General features: G+C 43.1%; 1 protein-coding gene across 1 annotated transcript in view; it reads left to right on the top strand.

Moving 5' to 3' along the window:
* The window catches only part of TM9SF3 (transmembrane 9 superfamily member 3), a 188,725-nt gene that overhangs the window by 33,407 nt on the left and 127,486 nt on the right, over positions 1 to 27,832 (top strand). The window contains exon 3 of the mRNA XM_029609139.1: positions 13,244 to 13,366. Coding sequence (XP_029464999.1) covers positions 13,244 to 13,366 — 123 coding nt within the window. The remainder of the gene's footprint in view (positions 1 to 13,243; positions 13,367 to 27,832) is intronic.

The following is a 27,832-nucleotide window of genomic DNA, read 5'->3' as shown; positions in this document are numbered from 1 at the left end:
TTTAAACACCTCTATCATATCCCCCCTCAGCCGTCTCTTCTCCAAGCTGAAAAGTCCTAACCTCTGTAGTCTTTCCTCATAGGAAAGCTGTTTCATTCCCTTTATCATTTGGTTGCCCTTCTCTGTACCTTCTCCATCACAACTATATCTTTTTTTGAGATGCAGCGACCAGAATTGTACACAGTATTCAAGGTGCAGGCTCACCATGGAGCGATACAGAGGTATTATGACATTTTCCATTTTATTCACCATTACCTTTCTAATAATTCCCAACATTCTGTTTGCTTTTTTGACTGCCACAGCACACTGAACTGACGATTTCAATGTGTTATCGAATGTGCATTTAGTCTCATGCAGGATGTTTATCCTGTTGGATTCTATGCTATCCCGGACATAAAGCGCCACACCGCCTCCCGGGTGCTCCTCTGTCATTGCGATATTGTTTGTACCCCGGTATAGCACTGTCCCATTGGTTGTCCTCCTTCCACCATGTCTCTGAGATGCCAATTAAGTCTGTCATCATTCACTGCTATACATTCTAATTCTCCCATCTTACTTCTTAAACTTCTGGCATTAGCATACAAACATTTCAAAGTTTGCTTTTTGTTTGTATTTTCATTCTGCTTTTTAATTGATAGGGATAAGTTAGAATTTTTTAACTCAGGTGAGTTTTTAGTTACAGGCACTTGGACTGCTTTTCTTATTATTGGACCCTCACTGTCGAGGTGCCCTAATTCTAATGCATCATTAGTATCCTTTGAAGATACCTCCCTCCGAACCATGTGCTGCTGAGTGACTGTCGACTTTCCCCTTTGTTCTAGTTTAAAAGCTGCTCTATCTCTTTTTAAAGGTTAGCGGTGATTCATTGCACTTACCTCCATCCATGTTGATGTCCTTATCTCCGTCCCACCTCCTGTGTCTTGGACTTTGCTTGGAGACTCCGAATCCAATATGTTCTATTGTGCATTTGATCTCTGTGTGTCCATGCAATTAAATTAAGAGGGTAGCCCTCCTGGAGTCCAATAGAAGCTTTGCAGGAGGAGGTTATATCTTCCCCACCTCTTGGTCAGAGGACACAACTGTCTGTAGACTAGATAGCTGAATTAGTGAAGGCTTTCTTTATCTTGTTGCTAGCAACCTCCCCTACCTAGAATATCAGATTTGCTCCCTCAAGGGGGAGCTCCCTTTTAGCCTCCACACCTGAGGACCTGTCATCAGAGGTTCTGTTAGTGGGATCTAGCCTGCAACCATCCTTCTCTGTGGAATCTAGCTAGTCTGAGGAGGGAGTACAGGACACCATCATCTGGGCATGCCCTGGAAATATTCCCCTCCAAGATGACAGATGTCTTAACGCTCTGTTAATCTGCTGATAGTCTCTTGATGGTGAGCTGGAAGGCTATTGGTGGACTCTTCTGGATACAGAAGCATGCAAATAACATGTTCTCCAATCAATATATGAATTGTTCAACAGCGCAGAAAGAACTTTCATGGTAGCCTTCGAAGCATCCACAATTACAAATGGTATAGTGCTAAAAGTTCACAGTTCCTTATACTGGATTAATCAAGAAATGAAGTGAAAAAAGATGTTAAATTAAGTGTTTTCACCTTTATTCGTGAGTAGTTGAAAGAAGGTTTTGGTCCCCCGACATGGGCTGCATCGGGAGGGACAGAGGCCCAGGAAATCAGCTAGTAACAAAACCAAAGAATAAGTCAGAGAAATGTAATAAGGATTCACCAAAAACAGAGACACCAAACAGCAAATAATGCTACTGATATCTACAGAAATACCAAAAAAGACTGAAAAAAATGTGTTTAAAACAAGATAAATCATAAAACACATGTATAAAACATCACTGCTCTAGAGATCCAATCGCTAATGAAGAAAATGAAGCCTTCCTCCCATCCCTTCGACCAAATCCCAACTAAACTTCTCCTGCTAGTACCCTACACCATTTCCCAACCCCTGGCTGATATCATAAACTGTTCACTATCTCGGGGAATCTTTCCAGACGACCTCAAACTGGCCTCTCTTAAACCTCTGTTAAAGAAACCGAATTTGGATCCAAAAGATCCCAATAACTTCCGCCCTATTTCCAATCTTCCTTTTATAGTCAAGATTATGGAAAAATTAGTCAACTCGCAACTTTCAGACTACATTGAAGATCACAAAATACTGTACCCCACCCAATACGGGTTCCGCAAGGCTTTAAGCACAGAAACCCTACTCATATCTCTGACAGACCACCTCATCATGGGCCTGGACAAAGGACAATCCTTTTTACTGATCCTACTTGATCTTTCGGCGGCCTTAGATACTGTAAACCATCCCCCTCAACCAGCTGTCTGGCATTGGAATAAGAGGAACTGCATTTGCATGGTTCAAAACATTCCTCAGTAACAGAGGTTACAAGGTCAGAATCAACAATAAAGAATCCCCCCGCTACAACTCCTCACTAGGAGTTCCTCAAGGCTCTTCCCTATCCCCCACTCTGTTCAACATATACCTTCTTCCACTATGCCAGTTGCTAACCAACCTTAAACTAAAACACTTCCTATATGCTGACGACGTGCAAATCCTGATCCCCATCAAAGAATTCATTATCAAAATACTCAAGCACTGGGAGAATTGCCTCCGAGAGATTAACAGTCTCCTCGCAAGTTTAAACCTAATACTAAATTCAGCTAAGACTGAACTCCTCCTCATCTACCCTGAAAACAGTAATACCATACAAAGTGCACTATCTAATATATTCGTCACCCAAGCAAGAGACCTAGGAGTATTAATTGACAACTGCCTCAACTTAAAATCTTTCATCAACCACACTACCAAGGACTGCTTTTACAAACTGCAGGTACTGAAAAGAATTAAACCACTCCTTCACTTTCAAGATTTCAGAACTGTCCTCCAAGCCGTAATTTTCTCCAAGATAGACTATTGTAACTCTGTGTTGCTAGGTCTCCCTTCCTCCTCCATCAAACCTCTTCAGATGCTCCAAAACACGACAGCCAGAATCCTGACAAACACTAGAAGAAGAGACCACATCTCTCCCATCCTAAAGAATTTGCACTGGCTGCCAATACATTTCAGAATTCTTCACAAGTCCATCACTATCATCCACAAATCCATCCATAACCAAGCCCCTCTTAATCTTCAAATCCCGCTCAGACCACGTACCTCATCCAGACTCATCAGAGAAGCTTACAGAGGATCACTGCATGTCCCCCAAACTAAATCTACACATCCTCTAGCATTCAGAGACCAGGCCTTCTCTACAGCAGGACCATCTATACTGATCTCAGACAGGAACCATGCTTACTAACATTTAGAAAAAGGCTTAAGACTTGGTTGTTTAAACAAGCCTTTCCCGAACCTAACTGAGGCACCACAACAACTATTGAGAGACCCTCGGCACTATGTAAATAATTGCTCATCCTACTGTTAAGTTATTCTAGCTTTGTCTTCTTCTTCCCCCAGTTCTAGCACCCTTGTTTTATTGTAACGTTTTTGCTCCTCTTCACTTGTTAAATGTTCAAGCCGTTTTACACCCCTTGTTAACTGTAAACTAGCATCGTGTGATTGTATCATGAATGCTGGTATAGAAAAGCTCCAAATAAATAAATAAACAAATATATATTTTTATTTATTTATTGAAAATTTCTATGCCGGTATTTGGTAGGAGCCATCATATCGGTTTACAAGGTTACATAAAAAACATTTAAACTAAAAATCAACCATTTACAAACATGTATAAACCATATATAGAAAAAATATAAACATAGAGATTATCATAAAATTGGTGACAAGTAAGTATAGAACCCAGTATAAATAAGGGGGGGGGGAAGGGGAAGAGGGAGGAAAGGAGGGAGAGGAAAAGAGGGAAAGAAAAAGGGGACGGGAAGGGGAAGGAGGAGGGGAAGGTACGGGAGGGGAGAAGATTAAACAAAATTATTAACAGCATTGACATGCAGAACCGTTTCAATCAATTCAAAAACCTTCAATGCTAGATAAGAGGGGTAGGGAGAGTTTATTGTTGGAAACAATGCATAAAAAAGAGGATACGATTTACCAAAACAAGTGATGCTGGAAAAACAAAGGAGCATAGCAGTTTTGAAGGAAGGGAACGGGAAGGGGAGTTTTTATCAGAGCAAGTCATAAAGGAATACCTTATTATAATGTTGGCAGTGGATATCCAATACATGAAACAGTAATGGAATTCATGTGCTGTGAGAGGGGAAAACAGAAGTAAGGAAAAAATTGAACAGATCATGTGTGATCGGAAAGAAAATTGTGATAAAATTTAGGGGATGAACAATAGAGGATACCTGCAGGAAGAAACGTCAGTGTTTTATGTGAAGCTCCCTACGGAGGGTAATCCAAGATGGGAGTAAACTGGACAAGGGAAAGAAAACAAGACAAAACCATATTGGAGAAGATTTATTTAATAACCGAGCATGTGAAATAATATACCGGAGGGAGGGTCCGAAAGACGGGACCAAAACATACCTTCCAAGCATAAAGCAGAACAACTGTTTCTAATCACTATATCGAGCCAACCTTTCAAACTGGAATATTCAAGAACAGGAGGACAGGGGAAGCTCCGATATAAACAAATATATAGTAAAACTGTAAAAGGAAAAAGAGAAATATTCAAAAGTGTTGTATAATAAGAGTAGAAGAAGTGAAAATTTGGCTAGGAAGGGTCAAAAGACTTGCCTGGAACCATAAGTCAGTGGCATCTCCGCAGGGCCGTCTCAGTGGCGATGCTCCCGCATTTAAATAAGGGGCGGGGAATGTTAACCGTGCGAAAAATAAAGGCCCAGAGCAAGAGTGTTGGACAGACCAGAAAAGAGAAGAGACATAAGAATAAAATTAAAAGATTGAAAAATTCAGAACACGGGGCAACAAATTCAATTAACAACAAGACAAAAGTTGCAAGTATACAAAGAGATTCAAAACTGCTGTAAGAGACAGTAAGAGAAGCAGAAAAACGACCCGGGGGGAGGGGAGAGGGAAGGGGAAAGAAAAGGGAGAGTGGGGGAATGGCTGGAAGACAGAGGACAAAGGGAGAAAAAATGGGGGAAAAAGGGGAAGAATTAAAGAAAAAGGTGGATAAAAAGGTGATCAAAAGACAACTGACCACTGAATATCCCGGTTTAGACCAGCAGGATGGGACGTATTAAGAGTAAAAATCCACCATTGCTCCCATCTCAATAGCCATGCATTAAAGTTGCCTCCCCAGGCACGTGGGGTAGGGACCTCGATCACAAAAGAACGTAGATCTTCAGGCTGGTGGTGGAAATCCAACCAGTGTAGAACTAACGGAGCTTTTTCACGGGAATTACGAATGCAAGTCATATGCTCGAAAATGCGAGTCTTCAAGGCTCGCATGGTCTTCCCTACATATAGCAGTGGGCAAGGACATGAGGTAACGTACCCCACACCAGTAGTGTTACAGGTGGAAGAATGACGAATCTGGAAGGATCGGCCGGAGAGAGGATGAACAAAGTTCTGTATGTTTTGGGAAAGAAGGCAGGCAGCGCAAGATCCACATGGAATATGACCGAGAGAAATAGGAATGTAACTCAGAGGAATCAAGGATGTCTTTAAAGTTATGGCCACGAGTGAATGCGAAACGAGGGGGTTCCTGGAACAAAGAATGTGTAGAAAGAATATGCCAAAACTGATGGATAATTGTGCAAACCCGGCCTGTTCTGGGGGAAAAGGGCAGGACACAGGTCAGTTCATTTTGCTTCATTTCTTGATTAATCCAGTATAATGATCCATGAACTTTTAGCGCTACACCATTTGTAATTGTGGTTTCTACCACTTGTGTATACCGCTCATCATCTCCACTTCTCATTAGCCTTCGGAGCATGCCAGATGGCCTGGTTGAGAACTAGCAGCTTGCATGAGGATGTCCATGGCAAGTTGGATGATGCCCCTTTTTTAGAAGACACCCTCTTCAGAGACAGGGTCAGAGAAACAGCCCAGATCAACTTGCAAAATGCCGCTATTCAGCAGTCATCTTCCTCTAGGTGTCCTTCGCTTTAAAATGCTCCTTCTTCCAGAGATGCCCCTTCCACCAATTTCAACATTATTATGTATCATCCTCACAGCTGCAAAGCAGTCCATGTGAAGGACGTCAGTCGAAAACACCACAACAGGCCCAGCCTAAACCCGTTCCTAGGTTTGGAGACTGAACCTTCAAGCTGTGACTCCTCTGGTTGCCCACTCTAACAGGCAGTTGTAGGCGTACACTTCCACAGCACCCCTATTGTGAACCTGACTGCATGGATCAGAATACATTTTGCTGTGCTCATGTATGATTTCTCCACAGTCTCAAAAGACACTGTGATGGTGTCAATTTAACTACTACACCAAGTATAGAATGTATCTCAACTCTTAACTGATTCCAGAATTCTTCCACCAAAGGACAAGCCCACTACACATATTTGTCCACATCCTCTCCAGCATAGTTCTGAGGCACCGACCAAAAATTTAGTGTAATAGGCCCGGTACCTTATGTCCTATGGAGGAGTTTTAACCATTAACTCCACACGTCGGTTACATATAGAGATTCTGTGCGTATTTTTCCATATAGCTTTCAAGTTTTCTACACTTAATTCGAGGTGCAAATCCCTGTTCCACTGCACCACTTATCTTTAAGGATCTTGTGCCATCTCGCATTCTAGTACTGCCTTATAGAACTTAAGAGATTCCTCGTCTTGGTATCAGTGGCATAGCCAGAACAGGTATTTTGGAGGGGCCAAAATTAACATGGATGGGCAGGACCCATAAAAGTGCTTCTAGGATGTTATTTTTTAACAATGTCCATGCCTCTCGCACACTTTGTACCTTTGTAGCTGCTACTTTCATTTTTTTCTAACTATTTTTCTCATTTTCTCACTTTCCCTTTTGAAAGTTTAGCACAAGAGCCGTGGATTTGCTTACTGTCCCCTTTCCAGTCATTAATTCAAATTTGATCATATTATGATCATTATTGCCAAGCGGCCCTACCACAGTTACCTCTCACCAAATCCTGTGCTCCACTGAGAATTTAAAAAATTTTCAGACAGCAATAAAATATTTCAAAATAGCAGACAGCCAATAATTAAAACAAGAGGGAAAAATAATCTGCTTCCCATACCTGAAAGCTTTTTATTTCCAGTCACTTCAAGCTTGTTGTGGATTAATGGGGTTGGCAAAAATGTTTCACATCCATCCCCCCCCCAGGCAGGCTCCCTTTGACATCTACCCATTCCCATTCCATTCACACCCAACCAACCTCCCACCTCGGGCAAGATCTCTTTCACTCATCCATCCCAGGCAGGCACCCATTCACAACCACTCATCCCAGACAGACTTCCATTCACACACACACACACTCCCCCCTCAGGCAGGTTCACATTCTCTCACACACATACCCATCCCCCCCAGGCAGGTTCTCATTCACACACACACACAAACCTTAGTGCCGGGCAAAACTGTAGAAACATTTCTAAAGAACAAAATTACAGAACATATAGAAAGGCATGTTTTAATGGAAACAGCCCAAATGGATTTACACAGTGAAAATCTTGTCTCACTAATCTGCTACATTTTTTTGAAGGGGCTAATAAACGAAGTTAATGGTGAGTGGGTGGGTATAGTGTATTTGGATTTTCAAAAGGCATTTGACAGTGTTTGCCGCGAGAGACTCTTGAAAAAACTAAAAAGTCATGGATAAGAGGCATTGTCCTGTTGTGGATTACAAACTGGCTAAAAGATAGGAAACAGAGAGTAGGACTAAATAGTTTTCTCCGTGAAGAAAGGTAAACAGAGTGCCTCAGGGATTTGAAGTGGGGACCGGTGCTTTTCAGTATATTTATAAATGATCTGGAAAAGGAAATGATGAGGTGATCAGATTTTCAGACTATACAAAATTATTCTGAATTGTTAAATCACAAGCAAATTGTGAGAAATTGTAGGAGGATCTTGTGTGACTAAGGAGACTGGGCATACAAATGGCAGATGAAATTTAATGTGGACAAGTGCAGTGTGATGTATATAGGAAAAGTAACCTACACTGTGGTTACACGATGATAGGCTCTATATTACGGTAGGTTCCATATTAGGAGTTTTCACCCAGGAAAAGGATCTAGGAATTATCATGGACAATACTTTGCAATACTTGGTCCAGTGCATGGTGGCTATTAAAAAGGAAACAGAATGTTAGGAATTATTAGAAAGGGAATGGTGAATAAAAAAGAGAATGTCATAATACTTTTGTATCGCTTCATGGTGAGACTGTACCTAGAATATTGTGTGCAATTCTGGTTGCCTCATTTCAAAAAAAGATATAGTTGAACTAAAAAAGATACAGATTAGGGAAACCAAAATTATAAAGGGGGTGGAATGACTCCCCTATGAGGAAAGGCTAATGAGGTTAGGGCTCTTCAGCTTGGAGGAGAGATGACTGAAGGGTGGATATGATAGAGGTTTATAAAACCATGAATGTAATAGAACTGGTAAATGTGACTCAATTATTTAATCTTTCAAAAAATACAAAGACATTAGGTTAGTAAACAGCACATTTTAAAACAAATCTGAGAAAATTATTTTTTACTCAATGCACAGTTAAGTGCTGGAATTCATTGCCAGAGGATGTGGAAAAGGCAGTTAGTGTAGATGGGTTTAAAAAAGGTTTGGACAAGATCCTGGAGGAGAAGTCCATTAACTGTTGTTAACAAGGTAGACCTTGAAGAAAGTCATTACTTATCCTTGGGCATCAGCAGCTTGGGATCTGTTTATAGTTTGAGATCTTGCCAGGTACTTGTGACCTGGATTGGCCACTGTTGGAAGCAGGATGCTGGGCTTGATAGATCCTCTCTCGGACTCAGTATGGCAGTTCTTATATAGTTGGGTGATCTGTCCTATTACACTGCTTGGCAGATGATACAATAAACAAACCAGCTAGCACAGCATTTTTACCACCAATGCTTCTATTTGTGGCTCAAATTCAAAATCAATATCCCTAATCTGAAAATATCTCTATCAATGTTTATTACTCCTCCCTGTTTAATAGGCTGTGCCTGCTCCATATATGTATAACTAGCTGGGCACAATTGATTCAGCAATACCAAATTAAGGGCCAGATTCACTAAGGCTTTTTTCCCGTCCTGTGTCTATGGGAAAATAGGTTAGTGAATCAAGCCCTAAAAGTATTATGCCTTGATTTTATTATTAACAACATATCTAATTTATATTGCTCTATAATGTCTAGTAAATATTTCCTTATTTCTAACTGACCTTGCATTAAAGATAACTTATTTGCAAGTCATCAATAGCTTTGTGTCAAATACTATCTAGCCCTTCAAATTAGCAATTGACATTTATTTATTTATTTATTTAGCATTTTTCTATACCGACCTTCAAGGTTAAATACCTTATCAGATCGGTTTACATCGAACAGGGACATAAAACAGTAAACATAAACAACTTATTATAATCAGGAGAAACAAAGTTACATTTAACAAGGGACATGTATCAATTGTCTTTAATGGTAATGCATGGTGTTCATAAATGCTCTTCTAAGGCCCTGGTATTGCTCTTGACCTGTAATAATGCGTATAAGATTTGGTTATATCCACATCAAAGCTACCCATAATCACGTAGCCCATACAATTCAAAACTTTCAAATAATAAAAATATAAAAACAAAACCAGTAACAAAAACTCACCTATAAATTTTAATCCAAAGAATAATTTGTCCAGCAAGGCCTGTGTCCTGCCCACAAGAACCACTTTGGCAATGGCCTGCCAGGTGGTGACTTGCCTATGGCCCCCTTTAAGTGCAGTGTGATGATGTTACATAGTGGGGGCAGGTCCAAAGGGCTCAACGGCAGAAGGGATTCTTACCATTAGCAGATCTCAGCACTGGGCAGAAATGCTTGCCAGCAAATGATTCATTCAGAGTAGCAGCAGTCCAAAGTACACTGTGAGTAACTAAGGTACGGATTCTTTGATATGTGGAATATGTTCTATTACCATGTTTCTTCACAGCCCAAAGAACAACTTATTTATTTATTTATTTATTGTTTTTGTTATACCGAGTTTCATGATAGGCATCACATCAACCCGGTTTACAAATAACAAGGAGTGTAAAGCATAACGTAACGTAAAAAACAATATTTTCAATAAGAACCTTGAACTTTAAATACAGTGAATCAGAAAAAGGGAGAGGGAAAGTTACAAAAAACAAGGAAAATAAACTTGGGATGGAAGGGGAGAAATTGAACAGCACAATATTTACATTTCAGCCTATTGATACATTAGAATAGCAAGTGAAAAAATAAGACTATGAAACGGTACATAGGTAATCAAATGAATAAATATGACAGTTGTGAATGGTAATAGTATGATAAATATTCAGCAGGAATTAGTGAGAGAGGGTTTGAGGTTGGTTGATTCGTGTTTACATTCCATTATTGCATACGAGTTAGTGCTAGTGAGAGGAGGTTTTATTCAAGGCTTGGAAATGCTTTTTTGAAAAGCCAAGTTTTTAGTCTTTTCCTAAATGTTAAAGAGCATGGCTCTTGTCTCAAATCAGGTGGGATCGAGTTCCAGAGAGCTGGACCTGCTGATGAGAAGGCTCTGAGACTCAAGGATTTATGTTGGTAGGTTTTGGCCTTTGGAATTTGGAGTGACTCTTTGTAGTGTTCCCTGATAGGCCTGGCGGAGGTGAATTTTTTAAGTGGTATTTGTAGGTCAAGTTGCGTGTGTTGGTTGATAGTTTTGTATATGATGTTAATGGTTTTGTACATGATTCTATAGTGGATCGGAAGCCAATGGAGGTTTTTGAGAATAGGTGAAATGTGGTCAATTTTCCTGGAATTTGTAAGGACTCTGGCTGCAGAGTTCTGAACCATTTGTAAAGGTTTGGTGTAAGAAGCTGGGAGGCCTAATAGTAATGAGTTGCAATAATCTAGTTTGGAAAAGATTATTGCTTGCAAGATTGTTCTGAAGTCCTGAGTGTGAAACAGCGGTTTTATTCTTTTCAGGATATGTAATTTGTAGAAGCAATCTTTGGTGGTTTGGTTAATGAATGTTTGTAGTCAGATACTCAGAATAGCATGTTAGGTACCTGTTCTTAAATATAGCTTCTTAATTGATTAAAGCAATTTTTCTCCCTGAGTGGTCTCTGCCAACCCCTGCTTCTCCCCAGATACATTTTTTTAATTTTTTGCCTTTTGTGACACTTTAAAGCAGATTGCATTCAAATACTGTAGATCAGGGGTCGGGAACCTTTTTGGCTGAGAGAGCCATGAACGCCACATATTTTAAAATGTAATTCCGTGAGAGCCATACAAGACCTACCAAATTAATTTACTACAACCCCCTACTCTCCTGACGCCCCCCAAAGGCCTGCCAAATTAATTTACTACAACCCCCCACCCTCCTGATGCCCCCCAAGACCTCCAAAATTAATTTGTTTCAACCCCCACCCTCCTGACCCCCCCAAGACCTTCCAAAAGTCCCTGGTGGTCCAGCGGGGGTCCGGGAGCGGTCCGGGAGCGATCTCCTGGACTTGGGCTGTCGGCTGCCAGTAGTCAAAATGGCGCCGACGGCCCTTTGCCCTCACAGAATGGATCCGTGCCTACCAACATTTAAAAAAAAACTCAAAACTTGGCTCTTCTTACAAGCCTTCCCTGATCCTTCAAACTTTCACTAGACAACTACAACTATTCAGCATTGAATTTGGAACTTCGCCCCTTCAATATTCTCATCAGTTACTAGTCTCCTAGTATTTTAATTTAATACCTTCTTAAGGTTTCTCTTTTTCCAGCTGAATTCAGCTTCCTAGTTCATGGTCCTTGTTATTATGTAACTTTCTTACTTTTCTGCTTTACCTCCACTAATTATAAAAAGTTGTTCCTTTGTTATGTTATGTTACACTGATCTACCCCTGTTCGATGTAAACCGACCTGATATGGTATTCAACCTTGAAGGTCGGTATAGAAAAATGTTAAATAAATAAATAAACTATGTCACTGAGGTCGACCAATGGCGGCGGTAGCCCCTGTGACATAGTAAGGGCAAAGGGCCGTCGGTGCCATTTTGACTACTGGCAGCCGACAGCCCAAGTCCAGGAGATCGCTCCCGGACCCCTGCTGGACCACCAGGGACTTTTGGCAGGTCTTGGGGGGGTCAGGAGGGTGGGGGTTGTAGTAAATTAATTTTGGAGGTCTTGGGGCGTCAGGAGGGTGGGGGATTTTGTTAGATTTTTACTTTTTATTAAAGATTTGTCTGCGAGCCAGATGCAGCCATCAAAAGAGCCATATCTGGCTCCCGAGCCATAGGTTCCTGACCCCTGATGTAGATATATCCCTGCCCCCAGAGAGCTTACAATCTAAGGATGTACCGGAGGGTGAAGTGACTTGCCCAAGATTACATGGAGTATCAGCGAGATTTGAACCCTGGCTCCCTTAGTTCACAGGCTGCTGCTCTAACCACGAGGTTATTTCTTCACTCCTCTAGATGGGTCCTGCCTGGGCCCTTCTCCCTTCTCCAAGAAGCCCCTTCAGCATTGATGGGTGGCTGATAGATGTTGCTATCTCCCCCTTCTCCCTGGGCCTCAGTGGGATGTCTTGGTAGTAAGCACTAGCTCAACCTGCCTCACTGGATGGAGGATGTGCTCTTAAAAGAGGGGAAAAATAGAGGGTATCATTTTCAAACACAACTTCATATGATGCAACTTATTAGTTTCACAGTTCAAGGCAGACCCAGCTGCACTAGCCAAAAATGTTAATTTGCTAGTCTTGTTTACCTTAAGATTTATGTGCACCAGAAAACCCTTGGTGAATACTCTTTCTTCCACATTTAATTTATTAAAAAAAAGGGTAAAAATCTTTAAAAGAAAAAACAATCCATAAAAAACAACAAATACGAGTAGAAAGTGCAACATTCTATATAGAGTTGGTTCTAGTCCCAATGTATTTTGTATGCCTAATATGCCAACTTTGCTCTCACCCTGGTATCCAAGTCAATAAAGGCATCTTATTTGTACAGTGTTTGTGATTTGTAATTCTATTTGTAATATATTTTGAATGCATAATATTTGTTTAAAGTATATATTTTTCGATTATAGTGGTCCAGCCGTGCTAAGCGAACTACAATGTAATATAACAGATAAAATAATACAATTTGGGTAGACAAAACAATAAATTCTTGAAAAAGCTAAAATGCGGTGATTTCATTCATACAGAGGATGTGATGCAGACAACGTACTGTGAGATTGACGTGGATAAACTCAAGCGAGATCCTTTTGTGTACGCAATAAAGAACCACTATTGGTACCAGATGTATATTGATGATTTACCAATATGGGGTAAGTAGCGTGGCTTTATCTTTTTATTTTTATTTGTAAATTATTTGCCTGTCATGCTCTTTTACATGTTCTGGGCAATATCGACTTGTTCCCTTCTCCTCCCATGGAAGAAGCACATGCATACAAAGCATTGACATAACACACACCCTTTTGACTGAATATCTTTGGTGGAAAGACTGCCAAATCAATGCGCTTAGTATTTTTCAGTAAAGTTAATGTACTTCACATTTTGTCCCCTGTATGTGTGTGTGTGCATTTCTGTCCTTTGCTTGAGATATAGGTGTGTTTCAGGAGGAAGATCTATTCTTCATTTTGTGTCTTCATGACAAGGCTTTGTCATTCGGAACAGTAGGAAGGTCTGAGCATAATTCAGAACAACATTTCTTTGTAGCTGACCACATTCTCACACTATACTGATTTGTCTTATAGCAATTGGGTTAGCCAACAGCTAGATGTAGTGCCAAAAGGGGAACCCACCATTTAGCGATCTATTTACTAAAGTGCGTTAAAACTTTCAGTTTTCATTTATTTTAGTTACTTTAGTATTCATTAAAGAGCGGTAATTCGGTAGGGCAATTTAATGAATACTTTGCCAAGAAGTATGCAAGTTATGGAAATGGACAATTTCCCAGAATATGTATCTGATAGCTGTTTATCTCCTTGGGAACCAAAACCATTTAGCAAATATGCTAAGTCGCCTACTCAGCCACACATTACAAAATAAATTCCCATCTACTGCTTTAGGAGGCCAGCAAGGAACAGTTTACTGACAGATGGCTTTTCAATCCCTTGGATTTCAGGGATTTCTTTATGCTTTCCTCCAATTCCACTTATAGCCAAAACAATTAAAAAGAGAGCAGCAGCCAGCTTCCACTGCCTCAGATACCAGTGGGGGGTCGATTGTGCCATTTCAACAACAGATGGCACACAATCACCTCAGACCAGTGGGTCCTTGCCATAATCTCTCAGGGTTATCACCTGAACTTTCTCTCCATCCCACCGGATTCCCCACCTCGGCTGACGTGGGGAACATCCGACCACTCACAACTCCTGGAACAGGAGGTTTCCCTCCTCCTCCAGTCCAGAGCAATAGGACCAGTGCCCTACTCCCAACAAGGCCTAGGATTCTATTCCCGGTACTTTCTAATCCCCCAAAATGTCAGGCGGCGTTCGTCCAATTCTGGACCTACGTGCCCTCAACATGTACCTCCAGCGAGAAAATTTCAAGAGGGTAACCTTGGGTTCCCTCCTTCCTCTTCTGCAAAGAGGAGACTGGCTCTGCTCTCTAGACCTCCAGGATGCGTACGCACACACATTGCAATAACTCCATCTCATCGCAGATTTCTGAGATTTCTGGTAGGCCCCAAGCACTATCAGAACTGAGTGCTACCGTTCGGCCTGGCATCTGCACCACGAGTCTTCACCAAGTGCCTCGTAGTAGTAGCAGCATTCCTCAGGACTCAAGGTGTTCACGTCTACCCCTATCTCAACGATTGGTTGATCAGGGCTCCTACTCAGCAAGCTGCTCTGTCGCCCCTACATCTCACCTTACACACTCTGATTTTGCTAGGATTTCTCGTCAACTATGCAAAATCCTGCTTAGTCCCATCTCAAACTTTGTCCTTCATAGGGGCAGACTTGGACACCTTTCAAGCAAAGGCATTTCTGCCTCAACAGCTCTCTCTCTCATATTTCTCTCGCACACCACCAGCTACAGTCTCAGCACCGCTCAACAGCACACCACTTCCTCATCCTGCTGGGACACAGGGTGTCCTCAGTACAGGTTACTCCAATGGCCCACTTGGCCATGAGAGTCATGCAGTGGACTCTGAGGTCACAATCGACTCAATCCGTCCAACCACTATCGACCATTTTCCACATCACCGACCCACTTCGTCAGTCTCTAGCCTGGTGGAAAAATCAGATCAATCTCCTCCAAGGCCTACCCTTCCAGGCTCCAGACCCTCAAGTAATTCTCACCACCGATGCTTCCAGCCTCGGCTGGGGAGCACATGTCGCCAATTTCCAGACCCAAGGAGCTTGGTCTCCAGAGGATGCCAAACACCAAATCAATTCCCCGGAGCCTCGAGCAATCATATATGCTCTCAGGGTATTTCAGGATCACCTTTCCAACCAGGTCATCCTGATTCAGACAGACAACCAGGTGGCAATGTGGTACATCAACAAACAGGGAGGGACGGGCTCCTACCTACTGTGTCAGGAAGCGGCACAGATATGGGCGGAGGCCCTATCCCACTTGATGTACCTCAGGGCTACCTACTTGCCGGGAGTGGACAATGTGTTGGCGGACAAGCTGAGTCATGCCTTTCAACCGCACGAGTGGTCCCTCAACCCCACTGTAGCGGACTCAATATTCTAACGTTGGGGTTACCCCCAAATAGACCTCTTTGTGTCACCTCAGAACCACAAAGTAGAGAACTTTTGCTCTCTCACTCGCAGCCAACACTCTCACCCAAGAGACGCATTCTTCCTCTCATGGGCAACCGATCTCCTATATGCATTCCCTCCACTTCTGCTTCTCTCAAAGACTCTCGTGAAGCTTCGTCAGGAGAAGGGAACCATGATCCTGATAGCATCTCACTGGCCACGCCAAGTGTGGTTTCCGATCCTTCAGGACCTCTCCATTCACGGGCACATTCCCTTGGCAACGGACCCGCTTCTGATCACTCAGAACGACGGGTGCCTGCGCCACCCCAATCTTCAGGCCTTATCCCTGATGGCCTGGATGTTGAAAGGTTGATTCTTCAGCCACTCAACCTTTCGGAACCAGTTTCCCGTGTCCTCATTGCTTCACGAAAGCCTTCCACGAGAAAATCTTACCTTTACAAATGGAACAGATTTAAATCATGGTGTTCTGTTTTAAACACTTGATCCCTTTACCTGTTCCACCACAAAGTTTTTGGACTATCTCTGGCACTTGTCAGAATCAGGTCTTAAAACTTCCTCCATCAGAATGCATGTCAGTGCGGTGGCCGCCTTCCATAAAGGTGTTGGGGTTGTTCCTATTTCAGTACAACCCCATGTGACACGATTTCTGAAGGGCTTGCTCCACCTAAAGCCTCCTCTGCGCCCTCCGGGCCCCTTCTTGAGACCTCAATCTGGTTTTGGGTCGGCTCATGAAACCACCATTCGAGCCTCTCCATTCCTGTGATCTACGTTATCTCACCTGGAAAGTGATTTTTCTTTTGGTGATTACATCCACTCACAGAGTTAGTGAGTTACAGGCCCTAGTTACCTATCCGCCTTACACTAAACTTCTGTACGACCGAGCAGTACTCCGCACTCACCCTAAGTTCTTGCCTAAGGTAGTATCGGAGTTTCATCTTAATTTATCCATTATACTACCTACCTTCTTTCCCAGGCCCTATTCCAATCCAGGAGAACAGGCGCTGCATACCTTTGACTGTAAACGGGCTCTAGCATTCTACCTAGACCGTACAGCTGCCCACAGAAAAAGCACTCAATTGTTGTCTCTTTCCATTCCATCAAATTAGGGCAACCTGTGGATAAGTAGACTCTCTCCTCCTGGTTGGTGGACTGCACATCTTTTTGCTATCAGCAAGCAGGCATTCCACTTCAAGACTGTGTTAAAGCACACTCTGTCAGGGCCATGGCAGCTTCAGTAGCACACCTCCGCTCGGTGCCACTTCCTGATATTTGCAGGGCTGCTACCTGGAGTTCTCGCCATACCTTTACAGCCCATTATTGTTTGGATAAGGCTGGAAGACAAGATTCCATCTTCAGCCAATCTGTCTTGCGCAACCATTTTGCAACTTGATGTACCAACACCCTTCCGCTTGCCCGCTAGGGTTCAGGATGCCCTCTACCAAATTCCACCCCAGTTGTTGTGCCTGTTGCACGCCTTTGGGTACATTTGGTGCATACTCGGACATCCTCAGCTCGGTACTCACCCATATGTGAGGACTACCATCCTGCCTGTCCTGTGAGAAAGCAAATGTTGCTTACCTGTAACAGGTGTTCTCACAGGACAGCAGGATGTTAGTCCTCATGAAACCCGCCCGCCACCCCGCGGTGTTGGGTTCGTTACGTTTTCTTATTTTATTTTTTGGCACTTACTTTAGCTTTTTTTTTTTTTTGTAACTTTCTGTTTATTATAGCAACCAAATATAAAACCACATAATACAGACAAAACTGCCCAATTACATCTTAAGAACCAACATCCATCCTCCGCCATGCAGAGTCATCTGATATACATTAGCAACACAACTGTAGGCATATCATAAGCCACCAATCATCTTTTTTAAATCTGTAATCCCCACTCCCCTCCCCCCCTCCCCCCCCTTTCCCCAGTCCTCAAACTGTAGATATCAGCCATGAATAGATGTAGACCATTGTTGATAAGGTTTCCATATTTTTTGAAATTTCACCAGCGCATCTTTGCTTAAGGCCGTCAAATGTTCCATGTGATAAATCCATTTCAGCCTTCGAAGAACCGCTGAGAATTCAGGAGCTTTATGTAATTTCCAATGCATAGCAATTTTGCCTCGCACCGCAAAAGCCAGCGCCCTAACAAAGGCACCAGATATCTGAGGCCTCTGCTCATCAGGAATATTCAACAACATTTCTTTCGGACTAAGTGGTAAGTCCTGCTGTAAAACCTGATTCAGCCAGGCCCCCGCCTGGGACCATAAAGGGGTGATAACTGGACATGTCCACCACATGTGGAAGAAATCACCCTCCAGTCCACATTGCCGCCAGCATAAGGAATCTGTACGTAACCCCATGTTCTTCAGTTTACAAGGAGATAAATACCAACGAAATAATATTTTATAACTGTTTTCTAACAATTGAGCAGCTATGGAGCTCCGACTGATAGCTTTAAAACAGGCTTCCCATTCTCCTTCTGAGAACGGAGCTCCCAAATCTTTTTCCCAGGCAGCTATATGCTTGACAGAGCTAGACACTGCCCCATTAAGTAGGGTATAAATTTTTGATATCACTCCCTGTATTACAGAGGCTTTTTCACAATAACCTTCGAAAAGTGTCTTACCCTTGAGCATATCCCCCCGAACCTCCTTAACAGATAAAAAATGGCGCAATTGTAGGTATGCATACCGATCAGCATCGGTCAAATGATAAAGTACACATAAATCTTCAAATGATTTCACTCCCTGATCAACCCACATTTGACCCAGTGTACCAAGGCCATTCTTAGCCCATCCGTGAAAGGTCTTCCCCTCCCTCCCAATAGCAAACGCCTCACAACCCTGCACCCGTGTGGTGAAGAAGTATTGCCTATCTCCCACCAGTAGTCGTCGCCACCTACGCCAAAGCAGCATTGTAACAGCAAGACACGGTGAGGAGCTTTGAAGATTAGGAGGAAGTCTACCCCCTCCCCATAATAAATCTTCTATCACTACCGGGTCCACCATAGCCCGCTCTATTCGGACCCAGGGTTTGGGAATTTTAGAATTATGAAAATCAACCACAGCTCGGAATTGTGACGCTAAATAATATTTCAACAAATTAGGTACCCCTAGTCCGCCTTCTAATTTATGCTGGTACAGGATGACCCTTGATACTCGAGGTGGCCTCCGTCTCCAAATGAAGGAGAAGATCTTGGCCTGAAGACGCTTTAAATAGGGAATTGGCACTGTACATGGCAAAGTCTGGAACAAATAAGCCAGACGCGGAAGAAAAGTCATTTTAATAGCCGCGATGCGGCCCAACCAAGTGAGAGTCAACCTGTCCCAGGTCTGGAGATCTTTGTCCAACCGTTTACTAATCATGACGTAGTTCATATCAAACAGAGCATTATAATCAGGACCCAGGTGCACTCCTAGATATTTAACAGAGTTCTTTGCCCACTGGAAGGGAAACTTCCGTCTCAATTGCTGGATCTCATCGAGGGATAAACATATAGGTAAAATTTCCGATTTATCTGTATTGATTTTGAATCCGGAAACCTTTCCATATGCCTCCAGCCTCGGCATCAACCCCAGCAGCGAGTCTTCAGGTGCAGTTAGAGTAAATAACACATCGTCAGCATAAAGTGCTAATTTATAAGAACCAGAACCCACTGTGATGCCCTGAATACTTCTGTCAGATCGAATTATTTCCGCTAGGGGCTCTAAACAGAGCGCAAATAGTAAAGGGGACAAAGGACACCCTTGGCGTGTCCCTCTTTGCACCTCAAAATTCGCCGAGTAAGTCCCATTTACCTTAATGCATGCCCTCGGATTGTGATATAGAGCCTGTACCCAGGTCAGAAAATGTCCCCCCAATCCCACCTTCCGTAATACCTGAAACAGGAAGGGCCAATGCACCCTGTCAAACGCCTTCTCGGCGTCCACCCCAAATAACACGGAAGGGATCTTATGTGATCGTGCATGATATATTAAATTCACTACTTTGCGAATGTTGTCACTCGCCATTCTGCCTGGCATAAAGCCAGCTTGATCCTCATGAACTAAAGTGGGAAGAACTACCTTAAGACGGTTAGCCAATATTTTCGCCAACAACTTCAGGTCGATATTAATAAGAGAGATCGGCCGATAAGAACTGCAGCACATGAGATCTTTGCCAGGTTTTGGCAATATAGTAATACCCGCCACATTGGCCTCAAATGCTAACTGGCCATCTAGCCTAAGACTATTGAACATATTTACTAAAGGACCAGCCAATTCTTCCTTAAATTTCTTATAGAAAAAAGGAGTATATCCATCAATACCTGGTGCCTTACCCGATTTAAGGTCGGATATAGCACTGGTAACCTCCAACAGAGATATAGGACGATGTATGCTGTCCGCCATAGATGCATCTATACAAGGCAGTTGAATCCCTTCCAAATAATCCACTATATCACCCTCAGTAACAATATCCTCCCGATTATATAAAGTAGCGAAAAAATGATTGAACTGAAGACCTATTCCCTCCTCATCCATTACAACGGTCCCATCAGCCGCTTTAATTTTAGTGATTTGTGATTGAGCAACTCTGGCCTTCAAAGCATGTGCCAAAAGTTTCCCCGCTTTGTTACCATGCTCATAATAAGTTCTTTTAGTCAGATCCATATGATATATAATTTCATCCGCATCAAGCTGCTGAAGTTGTTGTCTAAGATCACCCAGTGTAGCTAAAAGCCGCTTACTCGGAGTTATCTTATGCGCCCGTTCTGCTGACTCTAACTTTCCTTGTAACTCAAGGCGTTTCTTAGCTTTCTCCTTCTTATTGTGAGCCGCCAACGCTATTAATTTACCCCTCAATACAGCCTTGAGACATTCCCACAGTACTACGGGCGTGACCTCATCAGTGGAATTATCAAGCAGATAGTCCTTAATGGCCAATCTGAGTTCCTGTACCCTTTCTTTATCTTTGAGCAGCGAATCGTTCATCCGCCAAAATCTACGCCCCTTCTTTAATCCCGCTATCTTAAAGGACCACCACACCGGAGCATGGTCAGACCATACAATACTGCCAATCCCCACATCAGTAGTGGCCCCTACTAGAGTGGTATCTATAAGAAAGTAATCAATCCTGGTATAGGAATCGTGAGCCTTTGAGTAAAAGGAATAATCCTTTTCTATTGGGTTACGATCCCGCCATACATCAATAACCTTCCATTTCCCCATAAATGAATGTAAGGCTTTCTGATCCACCAGTGAATAGTGTCCACCCCCCTTGGAACAGTCTTGCATAGGATTGGGGACTACATTAAAATCACCACCGACAATTAACCGCCCACTGGGGAGCCGTAACAACTGGGCATCTAGGCGATCCAAAACCTCCCTCTGATGCACATTAGCATTATATAGAGACACCAGAGTGTATACCGTCTGACAGATAGTCAGGGAGACGATAATAAATCTACCATCCGGGTCACGGTAAACCTTATCGATATGAGCGGGAAGATCCCTAGAAATCAAAATACCAACCCCTGTATATTTCAACTGTGGCGTATAAGCCGCCAAGAAAATCTGAGGGAAATTGACTGAGTGTAATAAATGCTCATGCTTCTTACGGAGATGAGTCTCCTGGATAAGCAACACACTGGCCTTTAAAGAGAAAGCCTCCTTAAATAGACTCTTGCGTTTAGATGGATGGTTAAGACCCTTAACATTCAGGGATATTATCTTTATAGGCATCATAAAGTAAGCACATCCACTTCCCCCCCATACACATTATTCTCCCCACAAAGATTCCTCCAGCAGACAAAACCCCCGACCCACATTTTCATAGCAAACCCATACTTTGACCCAGGGCGATCCGCGGCTCGACAGCCCACTATCCATCGCACAGCATATCTGAGGACTCCTAATCCCAACCCCCTGTACCCCCACCCCCCTCCTTGCCCCCCCTCCCCCCATTCCCCGTCCCCCCCAAACTGAACCCCTGCTGAACATACATCGACAGGATAATCTGAGAGGTAAGTGAGGTCCCCCTCCCTCCCCACCCCGTATCAGCCATTGAAACCATCAACAATAACAGATGTAAAACAGCACCCTTAAGTAAACAGGTTAGCACAAAATAGTGAACAATCAAAGAGTCCCACAGCATATATCATGAGCCCAACATGAAGAAATTGAAACTCGTCCAGCAGCCCAAGGCTGTAAAGGAAAACCCCGTGAGTAAGGGTCTCTGCATTTCAGTCCACACTATCAGTAGTTTCGCCGCGGTCCAGAGACTTTCGTTGCAATCTGGAACCCGATTTCCCCACTCTTTGCCACCTGGGCCTTCCCGATCCCCCCATCTTCTGTCGAGGGAGCTCTGCAATGGGAAGAGGTAATCCCGCCGCTTCCAAAACCGAAGCCGCTTCCGCTGCGTTCTTGACATGATGAGTGACGCCATCTTTAGTGAATGCTAGACCCGTAGGATATTGCCAACGGTATTTCAGATTTTCCTTACGAAGCAAAGAGGTCACAGGTTGTAAGTCCCGGCGTTTTTGAAGCGTGATCGCCGCTAAGTCATTATAAATTGACACTGTCAGTCCATCCCAACTGATATCACCAAGGGTACGTGCTTGCTGCATCACTGCCTCTTTGAGTCGGTAGCTGTGAAGGCAAGCGATGATATCACGGGGGACATTAGGGTTCGGAGCTCTCAGCGCTCTATGAGCTCGCTCGATGGAAATCTCCCCCTCAAACAGCTCTTGTGGTTCCGTGCGGCTGCCCAGAATATGCTTACACAAGTCCTGCACTACGCAGCCGACCGCTTTATATTTATCCGTTTCAGGGATCCCTCGGATGCGGATGTTCGAGCGCCTGGAACGGTTCTCTAAATCCTCGAGTTTCAATAGAATTTCTTCATTTGCTGTTTGCACATCCATAACATCTGTTTTAAGGCGCGAAACTTCGATTGCCTGCCCCTCCACAATATTTTCGACATCCTCGACCCGCCTTCCAAAATCGCCGAGTTCAGAACGGAACTCGGTTAAGGCCGCTTGCATATCCGTTTTAATAGACTTTAAATCTTTTGTATTTCAAAAAACCATTGTTTAAAATCCGCTTTCGTAGGTTCCGATAGCGTGCCCTCCAGACCCGATTCTATAGCGGCATCCATCATGGCAGGCAGCTCAGGATCTGCTCGTGCCGCCCCGTCCGCCATAACTTGAGCGCCAGAGTCCTGCACCACACTTAGGGCCGCAAATCGGGAACCGCTCGGGTCATACGCAAAAGTTTTCAAATCCATGGATTTCTTACGATGTGTCATCACCGTGTGAACCGCAATCCTCCGGCGTAAACCAGAAGAGAAAAATTAGCCTGTAATGCTCAAAAAAGCTAATAAACAACGGGGTAGGAGAGGAGCTATCGCTTCAAGTGACCATGCTGAAGGGCTGACGTCACTTCCCCCTCTACTTTAGCTTTTAAACAAGACTCAAGGGGGACCCCTGCTGGTTGCAGGGTTAGTGCCATCCTGGGCATGCCCAGTAGGTGCCAGTCAAAGTTCTAGAAACTTTGACAAAAGTGTTCCATGATTGGGTTCCATCCTGTGATGTCACCCATATGTGAGGACTAACATCCTGCTATCTTTGTACTGGGCTCAGAACAGGAGGAAATGCATTTCTATTTCTCTTTTGTCGGTGTTCCACTGCTCAGAATTGTTTTGGGGGGGGGGGGGGGGTTTCCATTTCAGGTTTTTGATTGCATATCTCAGTTTCTAATTTGTGCTCCCTTATTCTGTATTAGTTAAAGATCATGCTGTATTCTGTGCATGTGATTGAAGTGCAATATTTCTGCTAGCATAAAGTTTCGGTGTAAGTATCCCTCACAATTTGACTGATTCTGTTTTCCCAGTAGGAAGTCATTTAGTGTTTAGGGCCTGTTGTAATATTTGCAGTGTTGCCTTTTTATAGGTAAAATTGCTACTGTTTGAGTCCTGGGAGTTAATGCTGATATGGTAAGGTTCTGAGTGTCTTTATAGTAGGGGTTTCTGTTACTTCACAAAGCATCATAGAAATGACGGCAGAAGAAGACCAAACAGCCCATCCAGTTCTGCCCAGCAAGCTTTCACACTTATTTTTAACTCATACTTATCTGTTACTCTTGGCCCTTATTAGTAACTTTTTGGTTCTATTTACCTTCCACCCCCGCCAATGATGTAGAGAGCAGTGCAGGAGCTGCATCTAAGTGAAGTATCTAGCTTAATTGGTTAGGGGTAGTAACTGCCGCAATAAGCAAGCTACTCCCACGTTTGTTTACCCAGCCTGTGCAATTCAGTCCTTGTTGGTTGTTGTCTGAATATAAATAATCTTTTATTAATTCCCCCTGCCGTTGAAGCAGTGAGCTGCGCTGGATATGTATTCCAAGTGAAGTATCAGGCTTAATTGATTCAGGGTAGTAACCACTGTAACAAGCAAGCTACACCCATGCTTATTTGTTTTCTCAGTCTATGCAATTCAGTCCTTGTTGGTTGTTGTCTGAATGTAAATCCTCTTATCTTCATCCCCCCCTGCCGTTGAAGCAGTGAGCTAAGCTGGATATGCGTTGAAAGTGAAGTATCAGTCTTATTTGGTTTGGGGTAGTAACCGCCGCAACAAGCAAGCTACTCCCCCACTTTTTTGTGAATGCAAATCCTTTTTTCCACATTTTCTCTTGCTGTTGAAGCATAGAGCAATGTTGGAATCGCATTAACCGTGTGTATGTTTATTGAATAAGGGTATTAATCACCTGGTAGTAGCTGTCATTCCCGCAAGCCACCCCCATGCCTCTTCTCTTCATTCACATCCTCTAGACTTTATAGATCCTCAGTGTTTATCCCATGCCCCTTTGAAATCCTTCACAGTTTTGGTCTTCACCACTTCCTCCGGAAGGGCGTTCCAGGCATTCACTACCCTCTCCGTGAAGAAATACTTCCTGACATTGGTTCTGAGTCTTTCTCCCTGGAGATTTAAATCGTGACCCCTGGTTCTGCTGATTTTTTTCCAATGGAAAAGGTTTGTCGCTGACTTTGGATCATTAAAACCTTTCAAGTATCTGAAAGTCTGTATCATATCACCCCTGCTCCTCCTTTCTTCCAGGGTATACATGTTTAGATTCTTCAATCTCTCCTCATAAGTCATTCGATGAAGACCATCCACCTTTTTGGTCGCCCTTTTCTGGACCGCCTCCATCCTGTCTCTGTCCCTTCGGAGATACGGTCTCCAGAACTGAGCACAGTACTCCAGGTGGGGCTTCACCAAGGACCTGTACAAGGGGATAATCATTTCCCTTTTCTTACTCGATATTCCTCTCTCTATGCAGCCCAGCATTCTTCTGGCTTTAGCTATTGCCTTGTCACATTGTTTCTCCGACTTCAGATCGTTAGACACTATCACCCCAAGGTCTCTCTCCTGCTCCGTGCACATCAGCCCTTCACTCCCCATCGAATACAGTTTTTTCAGATTTCCACACCCCATATGCATGACTCTACACTTCTTGGCAAAGAATCTCAGCTGCCATATCTTCGACCACTCTTCCAGCTTCCTTAAATCCTTAAATCAATACTACATTTATAGTGATGGCACCCAGATCTACCTCTCTATGCCGGAAATTTCACCAAGAATCCAGCCCCAAATCTCAGCCTGCATGTCCTGCCGCCATCTTAAATTTAACAATCCCAAGACGGAAATTCTTATCTCCCCTACCCCCACGTCCCCTCTTTCTGCTGGCTTTGTGGCTGGCACTCCCATCCTCCCAGTTCCCTTGGCCCATAACCTTGGGGTCAATCTTGATGCCTCTCTTTCCTTCACGCACATGCAAACCACCGCTAAAGCATGTCATCTCTTCCTCTATAGCATCGCTAGAATTTATCACTTCCTTTCTGGACCCACTACCAAATCGCTCATCCACTCATATCACCTACAACTTAGAATATTGCAGCTTGCTCTGTGCAGGCCTCCAATATGAGCCATATTTCTCCACTGGAATCTATTCAAAATTTGGATGCATGACTTACCTTCCTTCAGTTCGCTATGGCTATGTAACCCCCTCTTCCCAAGTCACTACCTTGGCTCTCTGTCCACTTCCACAACAGTTGAAGCTTCTCTTACTTGCCTATAAATGCATTCCTCTGCAGCTCCTCATTACCTATCTTCTCTTCTCTCTCCCTATTTCCTTCCTTATGAATTCCATTCATTGGTCAAGCTGCTCTTATCTATTCCCTCCGTGCTTTCCACCTTGCTGTGCTGTATGCTGAGGATAGACTTCCTGATTCGGTGCGCCGTGCTTCCTCTCTGGCCTTATTCAAGTCCACGCTATAAACTCACCTTTTTGAGGCTGCTTTTAAATCCTAAGATCTATAATAAATGCACTTCTCATGGACTCCTATTTATAGAAACATAGAAATGACGGCAGAAGAAGACCAAATGGCCCATCCAGTCTGCCCAGCAAGCTTCCCTCATTTCTTCTCCCATACTTATCTGTTTCTCTTAGCTCTTGGTTCTAATTCCCTTCCACCCCCGCCATTAATGTAGAGAGCGGTGGAGGAGCTGCATCCAAGTGAAATATCTAGCTTGATTAGTTAGTGGAAAGGAGTTTGTATTGCTGTTATTGAGATGACAACAGAACTAGAAAGTTTTGTTTTTTTTGGTATGCTGAGTTGTAAAGTGAAACATCCTAGTTTTGCACTGCACCCATTGCACTGTTTGTTTTCAAATAATTGATTATTGCTGCTTATTGTAGTTCTTGTCTACCTTGACCAATCAGGACAGGGGACTTAAGAAAGAATACATTATTTGCTTTATTACATGATTGATTTCATTCATATTGTTTGAGAACTATTGTGTGGTTTATTGGTACAAACAGAAGGTTATTGTGACATGTCTAGCTCTACTTAGGATTGACCAGCCTAATAATGGTCCCTCTGTGCCTCCCTCAGAGAAGCTGAACTTTGTGGGTTTTTCAATGGGACCTTCCCTTTCCATTACCTTTTTATCCAATTTTTTTCTTTTGAATTCTAGCCCTCCCTCCCAACCTTGAATAAGTTTTCATGTTTTGTTAAACTAATGTGGGATTTTCTTTATGTGGAACCTTACAGGATGAATATCTAGGGTCTCCTAGGGAGAAGTCAGCCTTCACCCTAGTAGTGCAGAGGATCCCCTTTTCTCATTGCCAGCCCAATCACCATGAGTGCAAAGGAAGCTTTCACCCTTTAGGTGATTAACAGTCTGTCTCGAGTTTGTATTAGTGTAATTTTCTATGACTTTAAGCATTGTTAAGAGAAGAGTTGGGTGGGGGTTCCCAAATGTAAGCATTGGCCCCTAGGCATTCAAAAACCTATGGTATACCTCTTCCCTGGGATGAATGCCATCAGGTCCTGGTGATTTATATTTTAGTTTGTCAATTTACTGTAGCAGCTCTTCAGGATACACATTGATTTGTTTCAGTTCCTCCAAATCATCACCTCTAAACAGAGACTGCTGCTTTCAGGTTTTTTTTTTCCTGGGAATTTATCAGTTACAATAAAAATGAGAGACGACATTAGAAAAAAAAATGGCTTGTCATTTTTCCAAATATAAATTTTGCTCTTTAATAAATACTGATAAATTCCCAGGGGGAAACAATGAAAATGAAGGTCTCTGCCTATAAAGAATGGTCCCTAACATTCTCCACAGTAAAAACTAAAGCAAAGAATTGATTTAGTTTTACTGCTTTGGCCTTAACCTCCCTCAATGCCCCTTTTATACCCTGGTCGTATAATGGCCCAACTGATTCTCTTGCAGGTTCCTGTTTTTAATATACTTGTAAAAGCTTTTATGCTTGCTTTTTGCCCCTATGAGTAGTCTTTCCTTAAATTCTGTCTTGGCCTGTTTTAATGTTTGATATCTAACTTGCCAGTGCTTATGTACACTTATTTTCTTACGGGCCGATACAGTAAAAACCGTGGGAGAGCCGGTGCGCCGAGGCGAGCGCTCGCTCTCCCGCAATCGAGTATTTAAATGAGGGCCTGCGGTAAAAGGAGGCGCTAGGGACACTATCGCATCCCTAGTGCCTCCTTTTTGACAGAAGC

Source organism: Rhinatrema bivittatum, chromosome 7 (genome assembly GCF_901001135.1).
Source record: "Rhinatrema bivittatum chromosome 7, aRhiBiv1.1, whole genome shotgun sequence".
In the NCBI taxonomy this organism is placed as follows: domain Eukaryota; kingdom Metazoa; phylum Chordata; class Amphibia; order Gymnophiona; family Rhinatrematidae; genus Rhinatrema; species Rhinatrema bivittatum.
The sequence above is the reverse complement of the archived record's forward strand: the minus strand, read 5'-3'. Positions and strand labels throughout refer to the sequence as shown.